Below are 23,309 nucleotides of genomic sequence, written 5' to 3'. Positions count from 1 at the left end.
CGTTAGACCTTGTCCTTACGTATGGAATTGAAGCGGATAATTTAACCATATTTCCTCACAACTCTCTTCTGTCTGACCATTTTTTAATAACATTTGAATTTACAATAACAGACTATATAGCAGTTAGGGAAAAATTCCACTATAGCAGATGCTTAAGTGAAAAAGCTGTCAACAAATTTAAAGAAATTATTTCTTCATCATTTGCTTCACCATATGTTAATACAATGGAAAGTAGTCTCCTTAATGTTACTCCTGCACAAGTAGATTATCTTGTTGACAATTCTGCAGCCTCACTACGTACAATACTCGATAGTGTTGCCCCTCTAAAAAAGAAGGCAGTAAACCAGCAGAGGCGATCTCCATGGTATAGTTCACAAACACGCAACTTAAAACAGGAAACACGAAAGTTAGAAAGGAAGTGGCGTTCCAGAAAGTTAGAAGAATCTCATTTAGCCTGGAAAAATAGTTTAAAAATGTACAAAAAAGCTCTCAGTGATGCCAGAACAGCATATTATTCATCATTAATAGAAGAAAACAAGAACAACCCCCGGTTTCTGTTCAGCACTGTAGCCAGGCTGACTAAGAGCCATAGTTCTGTTGAGCCTACTATTCCCTTAACTTTGAGCAGCAATGACTTCATGAGCTTCTTTATGAATAAAATTGTAGCTATTAGAGAACGAATTCACCAGATCCTCCCCCCAAAAATTACAGATAGATCTTCATGTTCAACAGTGCTAGAGTCATCGATAAGGCCCCACTCCCTGTTAGACTGCTTTTTACCCATAGATCTCTCTGAGCTAACTACAATTATTACCTCATCTAAACCAACAACCTGTCTGCTAGACCCTATTCCAACTAAGCTGCTCAAGGAAGCTTTACCCTTAATGAATACATTCATATTAGATATCATAAATCTATCTTTAGAAACAGGCTTTGTACCACAGGCCTATAAGGTAGCTGTAATTAAACCATTACTTAAAAAACCTTGTCTTGACCCAGGTGTTTTAGCCAATTACAGACCAATATCTATTCTCCCCTTTATTTCTAAAATAATTGAAAAAGTAGTCGCAAAACAATTATGTGATCACCTTCATAGGAATAATTTGTATGAAGACTTTCAGTCAGGATTTAGAGTTCATCATAGTACAGAAACAGCACTGGTAAAAGTCACCAACGATCTTCTCATGGCCTCAGATACTGGACTCATCTCTATACTTGTTCTGTTAGATCTTAGTGCTGCATTTGATACCATTGATCATAACATTTTATTACAGAGACTGGAACATGAAATTGGAATTACAGGAACTGCACTAGGTTGGTTTAAATCTTATCTATCTGATAGATTTCAATTTGTTCATGTTAATGATGAATCCTCCATGCACACAAAGGTTAGCTATGGAGTTCCACAAGGCTCTGTGTTAGGACCAATACTTTTTACTTTATATATGTCTCCTTTAGGCAACATTATTAGAAAACACTCCATAAATTTCCACTGTTATGCTGATGATACCCAGCTATATTTATCTAGGGAACCAGATGAAAATAATCAGTTAATAAAGCTTCAAGCATGCCTACAAGACATAAAGGCCTGGATGTCCCACAATTTTTTACTTTTAAACTCAGACAAAACTGAAGTCATAGTATTTGGGCCCAAAAATCTCAGAGATATGATGTCCAACCATATTGTTACACTAGATGGCATAAGTCTGGCCTCCAGTACTACTGCAAGGAACCTTGGAGTTATTTTTGATCAGGATCTATCCTTTAACTCACATATAAAACAAATCTCTAGAACAGCCTTCTTCCACCTACGGAACATTGCCAAAATTAGGAGCATCCTGTCTCAAAGTGATGCCGAAAAACTGGTCCATGCATTTGTTACCTCTAGGTTGGACTACTGTAATTCCCTACTTTCAGGATGCCCCAGTAACTCCCTAAAGAGCCTGCAATTAATCCAAAATGCTGCAGCAAGAGTGCTGACTGGAACTAGCAAGAGAGATCATATTTCACCTTCACTAGCTTCTCTCCATTGGCTTCCCATTAAATGAAGAATAGAATTTAAAACCCTGCTTCTTACATATAAAGCTCTGAATGGTCAGGCTCCATCATATTTAGAAGACCTCATAGCACCATATCATCCCAGTAGACCACTTCGCTCTCAGAATGCAGGCCTACTTGTGGTTCCCAGAATTTCCAAAAGTAGAATGGGAAGTAGAGCCTTTAGCTATCAAGCTCCTCTCTTGTGGAACCAGCTCCCAGTTCAGATTCGGGAAGCAGACACCCTCTCTACTTTTAAGTCTAGGCTTAAAACCTTCCTTTTTAATAAAGCATATAGTTAGTTATAGTTATGCTGCCATAGGCTTAGACTGCTGGGGGACCCACCCCCCAATGCACTGAGCTCCTTTCCTCCTCTTGACCATCTCTCCTCTCCTCTCATCCAGCAATTGTCAAATTGTCACCACTGTATGTCATTAACTCTGTGTGTTCTCTCCCGTAGTTGTCTTTGTCCTCCTCTGTCCCCCTCTCTCTGTCCCTTTCTGCAGGTGTCCCCCGGCTTTGAAGCTGTGTGTCTTCCAGCGTGAAGCTACTGATCCTACCAATCTGCCCGATGTTTTGTTGTTGCTTTTGTTGCTCTGTTCTTTTCTCTCTCCCCTTTCCACTCACCCCAACCGGTCGAGGCAGATGGCCGTCCCCCCTGAGCCTGGTTCTGCTGGAGGTTTCTTCCGTTAAAGGGAGTTTTTCCTCTCCACTGTTGCCTATGGCTTGCTCCAGGGGGAATTGTTGGGTTCTCTTTATATATCTTTATAATCTTGACTTTATTCTGTAAAGTGCCCTGAGATGACTTTGTTGTGAATTGGCGCTATATAAATAAAGTTGAATTGAATTGAATTGAATAGAAAAGAGGAAACGAGACACAAAAAAGGCCGATCAGGAGTCAGACACTGTCGGTGGTGACACGGCATCACCGGACGACACGGCCACTCACTGCACTAAGAACTGGATTTAGCTTTGACACTAGCAAAACAATCTCCCTCTGTTTCTGTTGTGTCATTACCTTTAAGTAGTGACTGTTTGTGTCCAGGCACTTTTGTCCACACCACCATCATCTTAAAGACGCACGAGTCTGGTCATGAAGTTCGTCAGTTTGGGTTTAAATGTAACACAGTTCGATGCTACATGTGCAGCTGTGACACACACATACAGACACTGACTGTTTCTCACTCTTTCATCATCCCCCTGTTTTCTTCTCCCTGTTTTCATTGCAGCACAGCTGTAGTCCCTGTGCAGGAAAAAGAATATAACTTTTATTTTGCACTTGCCGTTCCAGGGTTTTAATGGATTTTACTCTGCTGGATGTGCTTTATCACAGTCCCATCTATCATACCCACCCCCGCCCTCACCCCGATCGCCACCACGGATTGCTGAAGTGATTATGTAACACAACAGTAAAGACTGATATAAACTATTTGGTGTGGCTCTGCTCAGTATAGAGAACATTTTGCTTTATTTCACCCAAACAACTGTTAATTTTTCCGCCAAAAATAAATTGATTGATACTGTGTGTTGTTCTGCTCCACACTGGCCACTAGCAGTGCTACTGCTGTAATTTTTACTTCTACTACAGTGCTACTACTCTAGATACAACAAGGTCAAATAAAACAAAGGTTAAAGCACAATGTGATACAGAATTAAGAAGTAGCAATATATCCAACCCAAATATAGTAGTCATAAAACATAAAGAATTCCACTATATGAAACCATGACTATAAAGTCTGTTTGAAGATGAGATGTTTGAAGATGACTCATTCTGACAGCTTAAGCTCCTGGATGGTCCCGAGCTTTGAGACCCACGTGGAAAAACGTCTCGCTGACAAAGATTTGGCCAAATGGAAAGTTTTGTTCCACACTGGAGACAAAGTGTCAAGTACTATGCAAGACAGCTCAGAGAAGACAGATGATGCACAAAAAGTATTTTCCTCATTTGCAGAGCAATCCGTGCCCAACTGTTCAATCATATTGAATTTTCCAACATAGTCTAAACAGCCTTATGCAAGGGCAAACAAATGGCTTTTAAAGGTCAAATATTACACTTTTCTGCATTATTTATTTGCTTAAAAAACTCACTGTCTTGCAAAAAATCAGGTTTCCAGATTTTGGCCAGATGTGGCTCGAGGTTCAAAAAAGTGCCAGATAATATTAAGGTAAAGTGTACTGTAACTAATAAAGTCCTGCTGTTCTTCTATTTTTCTTGTTAAGCACCCAAGAATTATGGCTGACCATCTAACGCTGGCATCGGGTAGGTCTGAAAAGCGGTGGGTAGTCAAATCAGGTTGCACACTGTGTATGTTTGTGTAAGGACAGAGCAATCAGGGGTGAGCCAGACCCAAAAGTACTGCAGGTCATGCACATAAATTTTGTCACGGCCAAATGAGAAATCGTAAATAATGTAAGTTGAATTTAATTGCTACACAACTATTTCCTAACATGCATTGCAAATGTTCTATGTTCTGTCACCACGCGCTTATAAAGGGTTGTGAAACCGAGCAGTAACAACCTTTGTCCTGGACCTAGAGGACAACTATCAGGAATCATTCACATTTAGTTAGTCTCTCCATAGACTGTTAATGAAAAGACCAAAACGCTGTAGTTTTTTTTCTTTGTCTTCACGTCTGTTTTCCAACTGTGTTCCCTAAGAGTCCAGAACCACAGCATTTTAATACTCACTCTGTTTTAATTAGCATTCATGAAACTCACTGTCGCTGACCAGGCTGGAGGCCTTCGTTAACCATGACATAAAGTTTTATGACTTGTTAATCTGGCAGAGCCTGATGCACTTACTGGAAGACTTTACACCCCAAAGGTGTCTCGATGACTTTTTATTGCTTCATTTATTAGCAAACACTGTGCTTTTCACCATGTGCTTCTCTGCAGTGGAAAAACCCAAACTGCAAGAGGTTGTGTAGATGTTTGGTCCCACTGGAGTGTCTCTATGTCTCTGCAGGTGATCTGTGGTCTCTCCTGTGTCACGGTGTGTGTATTACCCTACTTTGAATATACACCTCATTCACAAGTGGAGCAACAAGTTCGAGTTGTGGACTTCTTGGAAGGTATACATGAGAAACTCAACACACCTCTCTGCCTTGACCTAGCAAACACAGCTGTTCATGTGTCCCCGTGTCACCCCTTTCTGTCGGTTCTCTTTTGCCCAGAATTCCCTTGATCAAACAGACCATGCAGGGAAACACAGCAGTAGCTGTCAGTTCATGCCGATCTATGCTAAACAAGCATTAATTTAGAGCCCAAAGGTTACACCAGTGAGTCCAGCCTTCTGTAGGTTGTGTATGTGATTGGTATAATTTTATCATGGATGTTATTATTATTGTTATTATAAAATTCACTCGCTCCCAACACACATGATCACTCAGAAACTACATTTGTATGACTAATTAAATCCAATTTATAAGGCTTTTATTTATCCAATGATATTAGGTTCAATCCTTGTCTTTCTCTGTATTTGCTTAAATATGCAGCTGCTTTGACTGATAGTTGTTTTGATGATAATGCTTGAATAAATAAAACTTCAAATGGCTGAGTTGTACTTCATTTTTATTGGTAGCATTTTTTTTTTAAACCACAATTTTAATGCTTTGTTCAAACAGGATCAACAGATATGAAAACAATTATAAGAAGGGAAAAAGTCCAAGTATTTGGAGGACACACACACACAGACATTTTTCCATCACTTCAGAGGACATTACGTTGAGTTACAGAAATTTCTTGGACGTTTACTCTAACCTTAACTACTGCTTGCCAAACCCCAATATTAACCTACGCCTTTCCCTATTTATTCATCCTGAAATGTAGTGATTTATGTGATGGGGACTTGTTCTTTTCCCCAAAATGAGAGACAGAAAAATCATCTATTGTAACTTCACATTATCTACAGTACATCCTGAAAATCCTTAAAACTATGTTTTCTTCTTCAGTGGAAAGTGAGAGTAACTGATGACCTTTGTTATATAAGTTTGACAAGAGAAGAAACCCCCTTCCTCCATCTGCACATTCAAATTGGTTTCGCTAAACCTAAACACTTTAAACTTATTCCTGAGTGCCTCTGCTTTTGAGTCCTTAAATAATTATTTTCCACTTCTATGCCGATTAATATATTTAATATAAGAAATACATTGTATCATATCCGTGTTTTGGTCTTACACCCAAATGTACTGTGTCCGGTGTAGATCAGACACATATTACTTCCTCGTCCAATACTTTTGAATAGGACAGTAACTGACAGATTTAGGTCACCAGCTAAGTTTGTTTGTGTACATAAATACAACTTGGAGGTACTTGTACTAGAGTATTTTCATTTCATGTTTCCTTTTCTATGACTGCACCACAGTTTAAAGAGGAATACAATGCTTTTGACTCTACTACGTTTATTTTGCAGCTTTAATTACCAGTTACTTCTTTGCAGATGTTCTTATTAAAAACACACACACAACCAGTAAGTGATGATGCACTGCTGTGGATTAACCACCTGTTTTGTACAAAAGTGCTTATAATCAGTTCCACCAGCTGTTGTTTTGATTCCACAAATCACTTTATCTTCAACCCTCATTATTTAATTAATTACTCAAAAATTCCTTTGCCATATTGCAAAACGTGGAAAATCTGTTATCAACTCCAAGTTATCAACTGCAAATTCAAAAATGTTTAAATGCAGATTTTTAGAGTTTGTATTTTGTACAACTTGAGTCAAGACATTTTTGGGCAGAACTCGTGCTTCTTTATGTCGGCCATTCTCACTTGAAACAAGACGTACTGTGGTGCCAGGTACAGACATCCTCTTCTTGTTTGTTGTGTTCCCTGAAGCCTGGACATCTCATAAAAGTGTACTTAGGTACTGTATAATCAAGACAAAGTGGCTTGGAGGCCATCTAATAAACTGCATTAGACCACTTTGTGTGTGCAGCTTTAGTAAGAATGACTTTATAGTTGCACTTTATAGCTCATTGTTCTAAGAGCAGAGTGCTTCTTGACGCCTGAATTTACATTTACATTACATGAAGTCATTTGTCAGATGCTTTCATCCAAAATAACTTGCAAGGGATGAACACGCACTAGCAGCAAGTGGTGTTCAGTGTCTCACCAAAGGATACATTGATATGTGGGCTGTAGAAGTTGGGGCTCAAACAGCCAACCCTGGGATCAGTGGGCAATATTGTCTAACTACTGAGCCACAGCCACCCCTCTTTTTGCACAGGCATCCCACTTGTTGTCTGTTTCCATCACTTAAATGGTAAAAAAATTTATTGGACAGTATAGTACACTTAAGTTTCTGCGATTACTCAAAGCTGACATTCCTTTTGTTCTCTGTTCTGGTTAAGTCCACAAGTCTGCAAACAATATGGGCCAACTCCTGGGCTGAATGCACCTTTCTTTTGTTTGGACCTAAAACTTTCAAGAGCAAAGTAGGAAAAATGGCCAAATTTTCTCTTTAAGAGGATGATTTGTGGGGCAGTTGACAGGACATTTTCCTTTTTCCAATTTTTCTTCCACAGTAGCTACTGATTCCTCAAAAACCCAGTTGTTATTTTATATCTGAAATAAGTTTCTCAATTACATATACTTTCCTTTTACTAAATCCAATACATTTTAGTTATTGCTTTGCTTATTGAGATTAAGTTATTTAAAACATTTTACATAAAATTTTACGACTTGAAGTCAAAGTGTGTCACTTCGTAGACACAGATCGTTATACGATCACGTTCTAATTCTAGAAATGTTATAAACCATGTTTCCTGCCTTTCCTGCACAAACCCGATTTGCTTCTTTTTTTTCCTCACCTCTCAGTCTATTTACCACTTGTTTCCAGGCTGTAACACACAATAATAGTAACCGAACCATTTAAAAAATATGTACCAGTTGAATTGCTCTGACATCTGTCAATAAACAGTGAAACTGGGTGATCTAAGGTCAGTCATAGTGTGTGCGAGACTGCATTTTATCAAAACGAATGTGTCGATAGAAACTTGGCTTTCTTATTAAAGTTCCAACGTAAGCTCAGTCTAACAAATAAAATGAAATCAAGTGCCAACAATGTTCCACTTGAACAAATTTTAAAGTTCCCATTATAAATAAATAACTTTTTCAACAAATCATCCGACTTTCAGCGAGTAATATCATCACAAAGGGAAATCAGAGATGGAAAGCAAATTTAACAGCCTCTTGCGTAATGTTTTGAATCTTAAATAACAACCAGGTTTACTGTCTGTGAAATATTTTCCATTAATAGTTTGAGCTGCACAATAATGCTTTGAAAATGTGAGTGATCACAATATATTTTCTCTGTATGTTTAGAAAGATGGTCTTCAAATAATCTACACAGTTTACAAGCTACTTGCTTTATATGGTGCACATAGTAGCATGAGCCAAGGTGCCTTTGGATTGGATGTAAGATTTCAAAACACATGCCAATGAATTTTTGTTTTTTACATTTTTTTATGTTTTATTTGTGATTCTGTTAGTGGTTCCCCACTCTTTCCACACTACCTTTACAAACTAGGATAATCCAATAATTCTGTGACAGCTCAGTAAGCCCCTTTCCCCTTAAGCACAGAGAATCAAGCAGATCTGTGGCCAGCATTGGGAGATGTGCGTTATTTACACTCCGTACATATCCAAGAAGCTCCAATGGGTTGACAGTTTCCTGGTTTCTGCTCTCACAACAGAAAGAGGAACAAATATGAACATGTCGTGTCAAAAAAAGTATCAGTGCAGAGAGACCCTCTGTCTCTGGGCTCCCTCCACCCCGGATGTGGAGAGTGACATTGACAGCTGAGAGCGAGTGTTCAGCTTTTAACACCGATCACTGCACTCTTTGCTGAGCTTGACAGATCAATGGACTGGCAGCACAGCAGGCCCCTGGGAGGGAAACCAACATCACAGCGCCGCCACCTCTCAACAACTACAAACAGTGAAACCTGAGCATGACAGGAAGCCTATTTTCAGCTTTCTAATGTTCCTGTTTAAAGGCCTAATTAACTATTTGAGTCAATGTGAGAGTGAGTGCTGGGTGAGTACGAACGTCCTGTTCTGGGATCTGAGCGCAATGACATCTTTGATATAGTACTTAATTTACTGTAACCTGTGTGTTACACCCACACCTTTAGTCTCTGATGGACAATCCAAGGCAAATTATTTGTCAGTTCGAATAATGACTAAGCGAGTCTGGTCCAGTCGAAATGATTGCAGCATGAGACTGTGACAGTGAATCATTGACTTGTATAAATGTTTAGTTTATTTCTTTGGATTGCATTGCTTAAGTTTGTCCTGTACAGAAATTGTAATGTAAACCCCTGTTTCACATGAACCCAGGTCTGACTAGAAGTTACATATAATACACTTAGTGGAGCGAAAAAGAAGTTAAACATGTTTAAAGAAGAAATGTCCTTTATGGATGCCATTCAGTGGGCACTCATCAGCACTTATCAGACATAATTATGGTTCATTAGGTTTTTACTATGCTTTCCAACATCAACTGATCAACTGAGAAGGTTCAGTAGGTTCTTGGGAGGTGCTTTGGTACGTTGTTGCATAAAATAGCCCATCCACCCTGACCTTCCACCCAATTTGGTGTCTTTAAAACACAACACCAACAGACACTCCCACATTTGTGTTGCATTCCCAAAAAGGTGGGACAATGATTAAAACGTAAATAAAAACCAAATGTAATGATTTGCAAATCTCATCAACCCATTTTTTATTCACAATAAAATTCTAGAACAATAGAATTAGCTCATTTTGAATTTGATGGCACACCTCAAAAAAGTTGTAAGAGGGGCAAGGCAGAACTGGCCTGTGTGGAGTCCAGACCTTTTATAAAAGAAGAAATGCAGCAGCAAAAGCTAGAACCCTGCATCAGACAACAATTGGACAACATTTCTCTCCTAAAACTCCAGCAACTGGTCTCTTCACTTACCAGATGTTTGCAGACAGTTGTTAAAAGAAGAGGGGATGCTACACAATGGTAAACATCACCCTCTTTAAACTTTTTGAGATCTGCAATCAAGTTCAAAATGAGCTAATATTTTATATTAAATGTTAAATATTAAATGTTAAAATCTCTCAGTTTCAGCATCTGATATATTGTTTATGTTCTGTTGTGAATAAAATATGACTTGATGAGATTTGCTAATCAATGCATTCTGTTTTTATTATCCAAACTTTTTTTGAATTGGGGTTGTACTATAGTACAGTACAGTACTATAGCTGCAAGATGTTGCCTCTCTACCACATGTGTGTATCGTATGAGGATACCTACTGAAGCATAAGCATGGGCTAGTAAGATAATGCTTCTGTGAAGGATATAGTAACAGTCAAATTGGTTGATATAACAGCATAGGCAAGTCAATATACAGGTCAACACAGATACCAACCTAAGATCAGACTAGTCTTAGACACAGCCTAGTGTGGAGAGTGTCAAAGTGAGGACATGCAGTTCAAAAGCTCTGTCAGTGAGCATCATGGGCAAGTTTAAAGATCCAAAGATCATTATTAGTACTACGTAAAATTCTATTTGGTCCAAAATATGATGTGAATTTACTTTAGTGGTTGTGAAGACATATTCACATGATCTGCATCATGCCGTCCTCCACAGTTTGCTATTGGCATAGCATCATGACTTTCTTCAGTAGAGAAACATCTGGCTGGTGGACATGAGTACAGTGTATGTTTCTGACCAGAGAGCGAACCGAGCACATACGGTTTATTGTGTGAGACAAATGTAAACTTTTAAAAGACTCACTCCAAATGTGGAGAAGACGTATTTTTTCCTTTCATTCTATGGAACCACATAGCTTGTTTCAACATCAAGCATTCCTCCATTAATGGTGTTCAGTATAAATGTCACAGACCTGTCTCAAATGGAAAGAAAGCACACCACTATTCAACTAACCTGATTCCCTTCAGGCATGAGTTTTTTTTTTTTTAAGAAAGCATGACTGATCATTCTTCAGAACAGATGATTTAACAACCAATATGGTGTTTAGCTTATACCCACTGTTGTGGATATAGTTGCCAACAGCTTAAAGGGAGAATAAAGGATCCGTTATGTTCTCTATTTTTGTAGGCACTCAGTAATAATGGTGTGAAAACGTTCAGAGAAGCAGACAAAAAGAGAAGGGGCTACGTTATGCAGAACACACCTTTTCATGAGGTTATACTGAGTCATTGTAGCCCCTCTGAGCCCCTGTGCTGTTGAGGCCCCTGCAGCCTTCATCACATCAGGACCTAGAGTGATAACATCCCTGGTTATCAAGGAGAATTCCATTTTAAAGAAGACGTTTCAGCTTTTCACTAAAGATTAATGCTTCAGTGTACTTCAAATGAAACCTTCTATGATCTTATGTACTTACTGTAATTTAACAGTTTTTTCACCAATTAACATGACAAATCTTTGATCCAAAAACACGAGTACAGCTATAATTTAAAAACGTAAGCTTGCCCCACAATGGCCAGTAAACGTATTTCTGAACAAGCTTTTTGTGCCCTCTGCTGACAAATGTTAAGCTTTACACTTTACCTCATAAAACAAGTCAAGCCTGCTCTAATGTGTTGGCAACAACGGAATTATTGGTAGTTCTAATTTATTTCAAGCATATGTGTTTTCATTTTTTTTTTTAACAGATGCAGCTTTTTGTCCCTGCATCATTGTAATCTTTCCCTGTGTAAAATAAAATCTTGTGGGTCCTAATAAACACCACGTGTTGTTTCACATGTTGGTCCCTGCACTTGTATGCAAGCAAAATTGTCGCTGTTAAATGTTTTTGAGTGTTTGTAGCTTGGTCCGAGTTCTGTCTCATGCGTGAAGCACCCATCCACTCTACAGTCACGTTGTTGCTTGTTGAGGTCTTCCTCGGTGGGGACAAGTGCTTCTGGTATGTTGTGGACACACTGGCATCTTCGGCATGTCTATACACCTTAGTGCCAGTCTGTGTGGGCAGCTGGAAAGCTGTTTGGGAGAGCTGAGACAGAAAGACATGATGCAGTGGCATTTAGAAGAGAATTCAGTGACTGTCAACCAATTTCAGTTTCATGGAAACTGATCCAGGTGCAAGACTGTGATAGATTGATTTGTGAGAATTTACATGTTGAAGCGTGGGAGATGACGGAGCTGAAGTTTGCCGATGAAGCTCTTTGTTGGTCTTTAGTCAGACCACCGACTGAAGTAGGAGGAGAAACCGAAGCAGAATCCTCTGAAAGTGAGAACAAATTAAACCACTGCACAAATAGAAGCACAGCATCTGTGCTAAAATCAGGGTTATTATGCAGCAACACAAGTAAAAAGCCTCAATTGTGATGCTGGTGCAATGTCAGTCCAGGTCAACCACTTCAAATTTTGACACACAGTATAATTGAAGAATATTTCTTTGAAGTACATTCTGTATCGGTGTCTCTCACCTGGACGCTGTCTCTGTTCTACTTTGCATCCCTCTCCCAACAGCATCTCCTGCAGCAGGCTGTCCATTCTGGCCTCACCCAGCAGCTGTGCCAAGTGGAGAGTCTCTACCAGCTGCCAGGCCACACTCTGCAGGGGAGGCAGGATCAGCAGGAGCTCTCCAAACCTCCCCTTGTGCTCACAGGTTGCTTCTTCTAGAAGCAGATGTGCCTGGAAACGCAGATGTCGAACTACCTGAGGACTCTCCAAACCTGGACAGTCTGTGTGACAAAGGTAAGAGGATGTATGCATAAAGAGAGAGTACAATGTATTAATGCATCAAAGATTTATCATGAACTTGTTAGCACTGTAGTTTTATTCATGTGTATCCAAGATGACCAAAACAACAATGTGATTGAATGAGAGACCGAGGTGAATGAAATGAAGCAATAAAGTTTTAATTGTTCTGTATTTTAATGTCATAGGACAACAATAAGCTGGTTTTACTTTATGTAGTTGTAGAAAACCATTACTACATTGTATGACATCCTTTTCCACATAGATAAAGTAGGAAAGAATTAAACAGAGATACACAAATCGTTTTACAGATTATTGCAAATAAATGCATTTACTGAGGAAAAAAATAGAAGGCAGCGAAGTTAAAGCTCTTTTCTGGCCGGCACTAGGAAAGCTGGAAGTTAGTTTATCTTTTAGATCATAAAATGTGCTTTAGCCCCTAAATTATTAGAAAATGATCATTGTGAATATTTAGAGATTAATACTAACAACCCAAAAATCTGTTTTGGTCACTTTAAATAGTTAAATCAGTTTGCAAATTCAGTCTGTGTGATCTTTGGTCTTTCAGCCTGCATCTACTGCCTCAGGTAAATGGGCCATTAAGTTCAGCAGGCAGCCATTTCTGCCTGACTGCCAAGAACTTCATCATTACAAGAAACACGCTGTAGCCAGACATCTAGACTAAACCTCAGATGCAAAAAGCCAAGGAAATAAACAAGTCCAAAAGACAACATTTAAAAAAATGTCTGCTGAAAAAGATGAGGTCAAGTGGCGGAACAGAAATTACAGTCCACACTCACCCTCTCCTAGACTAACTGGACTGACCTGGAGCAAAGAAGACAATGGTTCTGAGACACGCAAACTCTTTATCTGTAATGTCCAGCTCCCTGAGAGGTTTGACCAGCTCCTCCTGGATTCTGAACGCCACTCTGGAAACCTCTATTTCTGCACCTCTGAGTGGGATCACAAAGTTGTTTCCTGCTCAATACACAGACATATAGATTGAAATGACAGATACAGGCAATAAATGAGACTCAAAATAAAAAACACAACCAGCTAATCAATAATGAAATAGGACTGCTTTATTTGTCCTACCTAGAAGAATGACATTATTGTAAGGAAGAGAGCGTCTTGCTGCTCCTAGAATGAGCTGTTCTGCAGAGTGGGATCGTAGCAGGGTTACCTGCAAACAGGCATACATGGACTCCATATGAGACATCAATCTAATGCATCAATCCGAACTGAGAAGTAAAAAAAAACATTACCCTATCATCTATTGAGAGGCTACAAAACTCTGGGATATGTTTGGCCCATTCCACCAGCAGGAGGAGTTGATGCTTCATAGACTCAAACACGTCTCCAATGCATGCTGTCTTGATGTCATGACTCCTTGGTGAAACAAATGCTGGAAACTAAGAGCAGCAAAACATAATGTGAGTTTAGAGTTGGCTCAGTTCATACTGAAATGTGGGCATATCCCTTAGAAAAGTTGTGTTACAGTATAAATATGTAAATGTGGGATAAGCAAGAGGATGATGCTGCTACTGTACAGGAAATGTACAAGTGCTTTTGCACTTGTAGATGTGTAAAGGTTAAAGTGAGACAAGACATGGAGTTTTTATAGTGTTTTTGTTCATTCTCTAATTTAGTTTTGCATTAACATGCAAAATAGTGGATCTGGTCACTATAATGCCTTCAAAACTAACTGAACATGAACATACATACAATCCCAGACATGCTGTGATGAGATGCCATCCCTCTGAATTTGTGTCGTTTCCGAGGACTAACTGACCTCCACAGAATGTAATGGCTGCTTGTGTGAAACGTAACTTATATCCTCCCACTGTCTATGAATTTTGTAAACGTGACTTCCAGAAACAGGGCGATCATAAATGTTCATTTTCTCTAACTGAACTGTGAGGCTGAGATCCTAAGCAGTGTCCTGTTACCTGTTGCACACTGGCCTCTGCCCGCAGCAGCACACTGATGGACAGAGTGCCCACTGTTTGTGGGCCTTTGGCTCTCTGACTGTTGATGGAGTCTCTCTCATTCTGAACAGCTGGAATTTAAAGAGAGGAAAGAACCATCAGAGACGTTTCTTGGCTTCCAGGCATCAGTCCTGCACTCTATTTTTTTTTTTACTTACCTCAACTGCAAACATGTTTTGAAAGAAAAGACCTACTCTTTGCATCCACAAGGTCCTTCTGTGACATTGAGGGCAAACATTCGAAATGCCAAATGTTTCTTATTTTGCAAATGTGGCAGAAATTAGAGGAAAAAAGTCTCCTCTGTCCTCCTGAAGCCTCCTTCTTTTTGGAGGTTTGAGTTGGTCTGTTTCAGGATGTAATAACATGGTGAAATTAAATGTCACGGCCTCTAATGAGAAATAATTGGAGAGTTCATAAAGGTGATGAGAATAGGTAGAAAAATCATTTTGTATTGTGTTAGAAACACAAAGAAACATACTCTTCATTTTACATTTAATGTTTTATATTAGTTGAAAAAATATTGTTACTAAATTTTAAAAAAATACCACTGCTGGAAACGATCTATAAAATTATGTATTCCTTTACTTACCTCTGTCTTTTCATTCATCTAGTTACTTCAATTACCTACATTTATCTACTCAATTACATCTGTCATTTGACAGATTCATTTAGGGCATCCGGTGTAAAAAATGTGCCAAATCCACATGCGGACAATGAGCCGCTGTGGCGACCCTGAACTCACAGGATAAGCCGAAAAGACAACTTTTTTTTTTTTTTGAAAGGAACTTACAATTAAGCCACAGCTGCCACACATCCATTTTTTTGCAGAAAGGAAATATGTTAATGAAGATAAAAAGGCAAGTGTCCGTTAGGGGAATATTTTGTATTTTGTAATTGAGCCAAAATATTTTGAGTTGATTTGTCTTTATTTAATATTCTGACACTGACAACAGCTTTTTGACTGTGCCGCTGACAATAAAATGTTGGTGTGGACATTTGGATGTTTGATGGTGTGGATTATGTTCTGCAGCGGAGATGTCATCATATAGTATGTCAATGACATCTCTGGGAGGGTCATTAGAAACCGAACAATCTGGACGACCTCCGATTGATTCCAATATGGCTCTACAAAGTCAGGCATTGGGACTGAGTGTCAGAGTAATCAGTCAACAGAGCTGTCCTCTCAGCAACCAATCAGCAGCATATTCATCACTGTGGAGCAGGAGAAGCAGCGGGAGCTTCCCTTTGTGCCTTACTGACATGGTCCTGCATCTCAATGTCACAAGTGAATGTCCTGTGGAACCTCAGTTAAGTCTGCATTTGGAGGAAACAGTTCAAATAAACTGCTCAGGGGTCAGGACTGGGGCCCAAGGAGTCACACGTAATGCTAAATCTGTATTACAGCATGCTGTATTATGGAAACCAGGCAAATTAGCAAAGTAAACATTCAAATTAGTCGCCCTGGTCTTCATCCAGGGGCTTGTGAGCAATATTTCCAGAAAACTCATGCTCAGCCCTTGTATTATTTGTGTGTAGATTATCTGTTTTTCCCTGTTTATCAATGGGAGTCAATGGAAGATAAGGCCACCAGACACTCAGTGATACAAGAGTGAAACAAAAATGGATTTTCCTCTATTAAACCATGCCATTATTTTATTCTTAGAAGTACATCTGGCATATTTTAAACGCAAATGCCGTACAGTGAAACGTGTATCTCAGCTAACCTACTTATGCTGATTTTTGTGCTTTAATTGCATTTTGAGAATGTGAATGTTGAAGGTGCACTGGATTAAATAAAAAACATATCTCCTCAAGGAGATTTCCTCTGACCTTCCATTCTCATTCCAGCCTTGAAGCACTTCTGCAGTCTGCAGTAACGACACTGGTTCCTTTTGTCTTTGTCCACAACACACTGTCTTTTGAACCTGAAAAACAAAACAAAAACTGTTGCACTGTTGTGCAAGTTGCACATTTAAAACTTCTGAGATGTTGTTGAGCACGTACATGTGGTAGTGCATTGAGGGAAACTTTTTAATGTAAGTCTGATAAATCATTACACAGTGCATTACAGGCTTTATATTACTCTTCCCATACCTGGATTGGCCCCAGTAACTATGACCTCGAGGCAGCTTTCTTATTGTTAATAACTTCTCTCTTCAAATTGAAACTCGAATCTTTCATTTAAAGCCTCAGCATCCTTGTTATTGCTGCTTGTTGTGAGGTTATTGGGATACATTTGTGGATATTAAGAGTCCAATACTACACTGTTGAGTAATGATCTGTTGTATCGACTCACCTACAGTTGTAAGTGTGATTGTTGCGAATGCTCCTCCTGAAGAATCCCTTGCAGCCGTCACAGCTGGATGCACCGTAATGTTTACCTGTGGCTTTGTCTGCACATATAATACACAGACTCCTACCTTCACCATGTTGGGATGACGCAGGTGCTGACACTTGCGTATCTGTCAATTATAGGGTCAAACAAAAAAAGAAGTGTAATAAAATAAAGAAATACAGGTTACAGGGAAAATGCCTGAGGAAAAGTTTAAATAGGAGACAAGTGACAGACATTAGTATTTTAGGGTAATGGGATTCTCTGTGACCTTTTAGACAGAGCTTTATTTGGTTGCTAATGAATAAATAAATATCTCTGAGTATAATCTAAGAGACCCCACAAGCATCTGAGACAGATCACATAGGTGAGACTACATCGGCTTTGTTCAGGGCAGACAGGCACCTTGACAGAGACAATCAGTCATGATCCCCTTCGTCAACGAAGGCACATAATGCATCTTATTCCACCTCTTCCAACAGGTATAACCTTACGCATGGGTACTGGTCTGCAGAAAGGTGTTGACTGTGAACCTATTCTCCCTTTACGAACCACTCCGGCACTGTTTCACAGCTCTGGCATGAGCAGCTGTTGTGGTAATAAAATAAGTGTTATATGTAGAAATATCACTGCCCTCTGCGCCTGCCAGTCACATACTATAGACCTTACAGCCGCACTGCTATGTACTTATTACTCAAGAGAAGGAGGAAACTCCCCATTTAATTAAAGCAGCTAGAGGTCACTGGAAGGTCTGCTACTATCCTCTGGCTAATTTCACATTGGGCGCTTGATTTAAATTCAGTCTTCTTCCATGATGCATTAAATTGCATCCAGCCAGTGTTTGATTGCTAGAGGATTGTCTGTGTATAAAAGCAATGACTATTAAAATCATGTTCTTGGTGCAGTGTTCCTTTCACACATGCCTGTGCCATGCATCCCCCAGGCTATAATGTACGTATGTAAACTCGATACTCAGTTTAGGGAGATGAAGTAGCTCTGGATTACAATTTAACAAAGAAAATGCTTTTTGGGTTCAAATATCAGTTAGATTTAATTTAGAGATTAGTATACATTTGACTTGTAGTTGCAGGGATTCAAAGTGTTGGTGAAACATCTGTATTTGATGTGGTAAATAAAAAAATTTATAATGATGACACAGAAGAACATTATGAGTGCGATTAGCTCAGAATGTACTGTAAAGTTTGTGAAAGTGTTATCAGCATACCTGTTGTTTCTGTTTGCACTGGTATCACCATCATGCCATTTAAATGTTCAGTTTCTGTGTTGCAATCGCTGTATTCCAGTTTAAAGATAGTCCCAGTAAGCTTCATGGTTTGAAGGCTTCTTAAAACTGCTTTATCCAGTATACTGCATGAAACTCAACTTCAACTGCAACTCCGTCGCTCTCTGTAAATTCTTTTCCTTTGTCCAGTCTTCTTTTGTTTTTGTCTTCTTCATCTGCTTTACAAGTGTTAATCTTCTTTAAAAAATAATTTCCAATATTGTTGGGGTGGTGGGTCAAATTGCTGCTCTGTGACAATCCACTGACTTCTCAGTAGTGAAATTTGCCCAACTGTTTGTTTACTTATTTCTTATCGGCAAAGCATATAAAGGGGAGAGTTCAGATAAGCAAAACTCACTGCGAGGCCCCAAAACAGATAAGGCCTGTGAGAAAGACCTTTGACTTTACATGTTACAATACATTAATGACTAGTTAATTTTATTAGAAAAGCAAATGTCATTAAAAAAAGAATTTTAAAAAATCAATTAAAGCAAAGACAAGCCCAAAGGTTGCATGCTGAGATGTTTTTTATTGAATTGTAGCTGAAAATTTACATGGTATTCCCTTACTTTGGACAATCAATATGGCACTGAGGAGCAATAGCACAAACAAACAGAAAGGGAGACTTTTACGGATGGTGCCTGATTAACCTTTGCTTTTAGTTTTGAGTCAAATGATACAATACGATGTCTCACTGCAGGGGAGCATGTGACATTTCTTTACAGTGTATAGTCTTTTTTTGTCTCTGTTGTGTTGATAAAAAGTGTTTTAATTTATCGATGGTGACAGACTTCTCTCTTTTCTTCAACTTTGTAAGTAGCATGCAATCATATGTTTGGTGTTATTGATTAGCGCTGCAGTCCTATCACTTATAAAGCTAATCTATGCCTCTTTGATTCATTTAACACAAGTATGCAAGATACAGTAATTTGGATGTCTGTTCAGTCACTGTTGAAACTTCCAAAATGTCATGACACCATAGTCAAACTCTTTGCTTTGCATTCTTATTAGAAATGCCAAATTGCAAATTGTTGTTTGCAAAATGTCATTCAGAAAACAAGATGATTCATTACTATAAAAAATGGATAAAGAGGTTTTTCTTTTGTCCTGCAGAGAGTAAATAATATGGCAGCTTGCAGGTTTTTAGATTTTAGGAATATTTTGAAAAAGTGGCAGAAAGGGATAAAGGTGAATGTAGTCATACCCCCCAACACTTTTTTCCTTCTTTCATTTTTTTCATTTTTTTTTTTTTTTTTTTTACAAATTATAACAAATTATATGTCAGACCACATATGAGCTTTCCCAGTACTGACATCCATCATACTTTGGTGTAATGGGATTTCCTGGGTGAGTAGCACTCCTTCCTTCCTTGAATGTCATGCTAGGCCGCAGGTCAGACCTCCCCTGGCAGTGGCTCGCACACTCAGGCTTGATTTAGGTGATTGATAGATTTAAAAATGTCCAAATCGTAAGAAGACTGTAGAATAAAGCTCTTCTGATCTGTGAGATTCTATCAGAGAAGGGCTAAATTTAAAGCATGACTGGCCGCAGGTTAACATTAGCGTTAGCTTGTTAATCTAAAAAACATCTTAAAAAGAGAAAAATTGGCCTATTGTATAAACTACCACATTAATACATGCTTAAAATATTTTATGAACTGTAACACTTACACATTGAACGTCTCCATTCAATGTTTTTTTGTTTTGACCAAATATAATACTTAAAAATTGCAGCAAAGATGCTGCCTGTAGTTCTGTTCACCTGTAATTTTTACACTATCTCTGTGTATAAGGAAGCCAGTCATCCAGACCATTAAGGACAACTGAAAGGACCACATTTTCTCAGCCCACTTGGGGGAGACAGAGTACACCTTATCCGGCCTTATTTTACTACATGCAGGACTAAAAGCTTGCAAAAGCATCATCAAGGTAGTTTCAAAACTCTTTAATACATATAATTATTTGTGTGTTTCTAAACACTATATTTATGTCTTGCTATACTATTTAATAAAAACGTATCATCTGCTGCATAACTGTTTGTTTTACATAAATGTTGGTGTTTACTTAGATGATGGAATGAAACAAAATGAAAATGAATGAAACACAATGTAGACCCAAAACGACGATCATTGTTGTGTTTTTTTTGGAATTTCTTGAACCATTAGTGTTCAAGCAGTCCTTGCATTCCCCAAAAGTGGGTACAAACACTCCCGAAACCCTGCTTTCCTTTGTTTTACAAACTTTTGTTTTTCACACCGTAATATCAGGTGTGTCACCATTATTGTCCACTATGATCCCAACACTCTGGTTGAACTAGTTCACTGAGATTATTCCCCTATGCTTGGCAGTAAAATTAGATGAGTTTACTTAAAGTTATTTATCACACACATGCAATTTATAATGCTGAGGTATGATGGTGGCCAGGAGCCTTTGAGGAACGAATCATGTACAGTAATTGCAATATCCCCAGATCAGGTCTAGCCAGCGACCTCTATTTCATGTCATTGCTTCCCTCATTTCCTGTGGGCTCTTTATTGTACAGTACACTGTCTAATAAAGGCAATAAATTAACTTCAACTTAAAAGAGGCAATGCAAAGACATTGTGTATATCAGGCAGCTAAAATGCAAAACACCAAGACTGTACTTAATCAGTCAACCTGAAATTGGTTCATTTGTTTATAGAAAGTGTTTGACTTAAACTACTGTACTGAAGGAGTCTAATTGCAGTGACTGGGGAATCGGGGTAATTACACAAAACGGCGGCAGTTAATTCTGTTAAGTTACATAGCTACTTGTCTTGGTCATATATGACAGAAGTCTGTTTCCTTTCTTAAATTTAAATTTTACATGTTATTTAATTCAAACACACGTTTTATGCATTGTGAGATGAAAATGATGCTGATGTAGACAAAAGACTTTGAAGAATAAAAAAAAAAGGACTGGGACACTCAGATACAGAAGGCTCTCCACTGTCTAATAATTTAGTGTAGCTTCAGTAACGGTATCTCAGGTTCTCTCACCTGCCTTGATGTACTGTCTGCCTGCTGTCTCTGGGTTCTGGCCAACTCCATATGTGACCCTTACTCACATAATTTATTTATGCTTTTCCCGAATTACAGTAGACATATTCCTGCCTATTTTTCAACTTATTATTCAGTGATACAACAGACACAGGTTAAAAAACAGTAAATGAAAGAAATGAAATATTTGCTCCTTAGATATGAGTATTTTCTGTGGAGTCCAAACAAGGTCTGACACATTTGTCTCTGTGAATTAGATTCATATGGCTAGATCTCAAATCTCCACCTGAATACCAATGCAACGATAAACCCTGAAAGATTAATATGACACTACAGAAAACAAAACCACGTTTCATTCAAAAAATAGAGCGAAAGTAAAACAAAGCAGCAGAAACTAGTCATACCGTAAAAGCTTTGTAAGCACATGATTTAGTGGGGTGATAAAGAGTGGAAAGGTGGCCATTCATCATGGAGGCAAGCTCACCAGGAGAGGGTCTGTCACAGACACCACCAGGTCTGGGACATATTTTGAGAGAGTGAAAAAAAAACCCCCCAAAAAAAACCCAAAAAAGAGGGCCTCCAGTTGCCCCTACAACCTGTTTGCTCCAATGTCTTTTCCAGGCGGACACACGCAGAGCTTAGATGGGTGACAAGTACTTTGCCTTTGCTGCTCTGCAACTCCATTGTCATAGAAGATGGATGTTAACTGTAAACTAGAGGACCAGACTTAAGGCTGAGAGCTGTGCAACCAGATGATGGAAACAGAGAAAGCTTTCCTGTGTTAACTGGAAATTATACTGTAACAGGACAGAGTAATATGATGAAAACACGGATCCTCATGACTGAATTGCAAATCACTTTAAAAAGAACAAGAAGTAGGCTCTTACTCAGTTGCAATACATTGTTGCATAAATGTCAAAACAACAAAATCAAATATAAGATATTCTGATCTCAACAGCTTGTTTCACCACCTTGGAATATTACCTAAAACTTTTCAGTTGACGTAAAGGGCAACTTCAACAATTTTAAACTTGCTCCCCATCGCTTTAGCATAGGGTGTAAATATACAATAATGCTCTCTGACTTCAGTAGTTTAAAATATATTTTCTTCTTCTGTCTGAAAAATGCCTCCAGATGACATCACCCGAGGAGTTTTACATCATTTGGAGTTCATATAATATCATCTGGGGGAGCTCTGGAAAAGCAGGTTGACCACGATCACAACCTCCATAGTGTGAGCAATGAGATGACGTAATCTGAACTGAAGGTTCTTCGAAGTGATGTCATCTGGAGGCATTTTTCAGCCAGAAGAAGAGAGACATTTTAATATAAGGGGCTCAGATAAAAGTTTAAAATAATTATTGTATATTTACACCGTAAACTAAAACCATAGACAGCAAGTTGAAAATTGGTGTAGTTGCCTTTTAATAAGAAAGTGTTATTGGGTATTGGCATTGCCATAATTTTTAAAAATGTCAAAAGCAAATATTTCAACACGTATTAGGATTTGTTTACCTATGTCTTTATTCATGTACATATGAAGCCAGCGTGTCAAGTCAGACATTCAATAAGAAAATTCTGTATTTCCTATGATTTAGATGAACATTTGGAGATTATGACATTGGATTCTTTTGTATTGCTTTGTAATATAAAGACATTTGACAACTAGTCCCTTTAATTTGTGTGTAAGGGACTAAGGGTTTCAACATACATCTCAGCAGCACAGCTTAGCTGTTTTTCAACAACTTGCAACTGTTTTCTGGTCCCACCATGAGTTTTCTGGTGTACAATTTTGCACCTGTGATTGAAATTCACAGATAGAAGCTGTTCAAGTACAGTAAGTAAGCTGCAAGCAGAGTCTGCCTCTGCTCTAGTGAATCCAGATTGTGCCTCTGATGTTTTGTCACAGAGACAGTTGTTTTTGTATAACAACAATGGCACTATGCCATGT

At 38.6% G+C, this 23,309-nt stretch overlaps 1 protein-coding gene and 1 long non-coding RNA gene across 2 annotated transcripts; one reads left to right on the top strand and one right to left on the bottom strand.

The window, feature by feature from the left end:
• Positions 1–8,917: 8,917 nt before the first annotated feature.
• Positions 8,918–13,555, top strand: LOC137104343 (uncharacterized). Its single transcript, XR_010911682.1, has 3 exons — positions 8,918–9,076; positions 12,506–12,733; positions 13,305–13,555. It is a non-coding gene; the product is annotated as an uncharacterized lncRNA (long non-coding RNA).
• hnf4b (hepatic nuclear factor 4, beta) lies at positions 10,948–18,607 on the bottom strand. Its single transcript, XM_067485331.1, has 10 exons — positions 18,282–18,607; positions 17,021–17,186; positions 16,555–16,649; positions 14,686–14,795; positions 14,002–14,148; positions 13,832–13,919; positions 13,562–13,714; positions 12,463–12,720; positions 12,150–12,257; positions 10,948–12,026 (listed from the first exon to the last, which is right to left on the bottom strand). The coding sequence occupies exons 1-10, from the start codon at positions 18,385–18,387 to the stop codon at positions 11,983–11,985; spliced, it is 1,275 nt and encodes a 424-aa protein (XP_067341432.1). The 5' UTR covers positions 18,388–18,607; the 3' UTR covers positions 10,948–11,982.
• Positions 18,608–23,309: the final 4,702 nt, after the last annotated feature.

Source organism: Channa argus, chromosome 2 (assembly GCF_033026475.1).
Source record: "Channa argus isolate prfri chromosome 2, Channa argus male v1.0, whole genome shotgun sequence".
NCBI lineage: Eukaryota > Metazoa > Chordata > Actinopteri > Anabantiformes > Channidae > Channa > Channa argus.
Note: the sequence above shows the minus strand (reverse complement) of the source record. Positions and strands in the feature narration are given on the sequence as shown.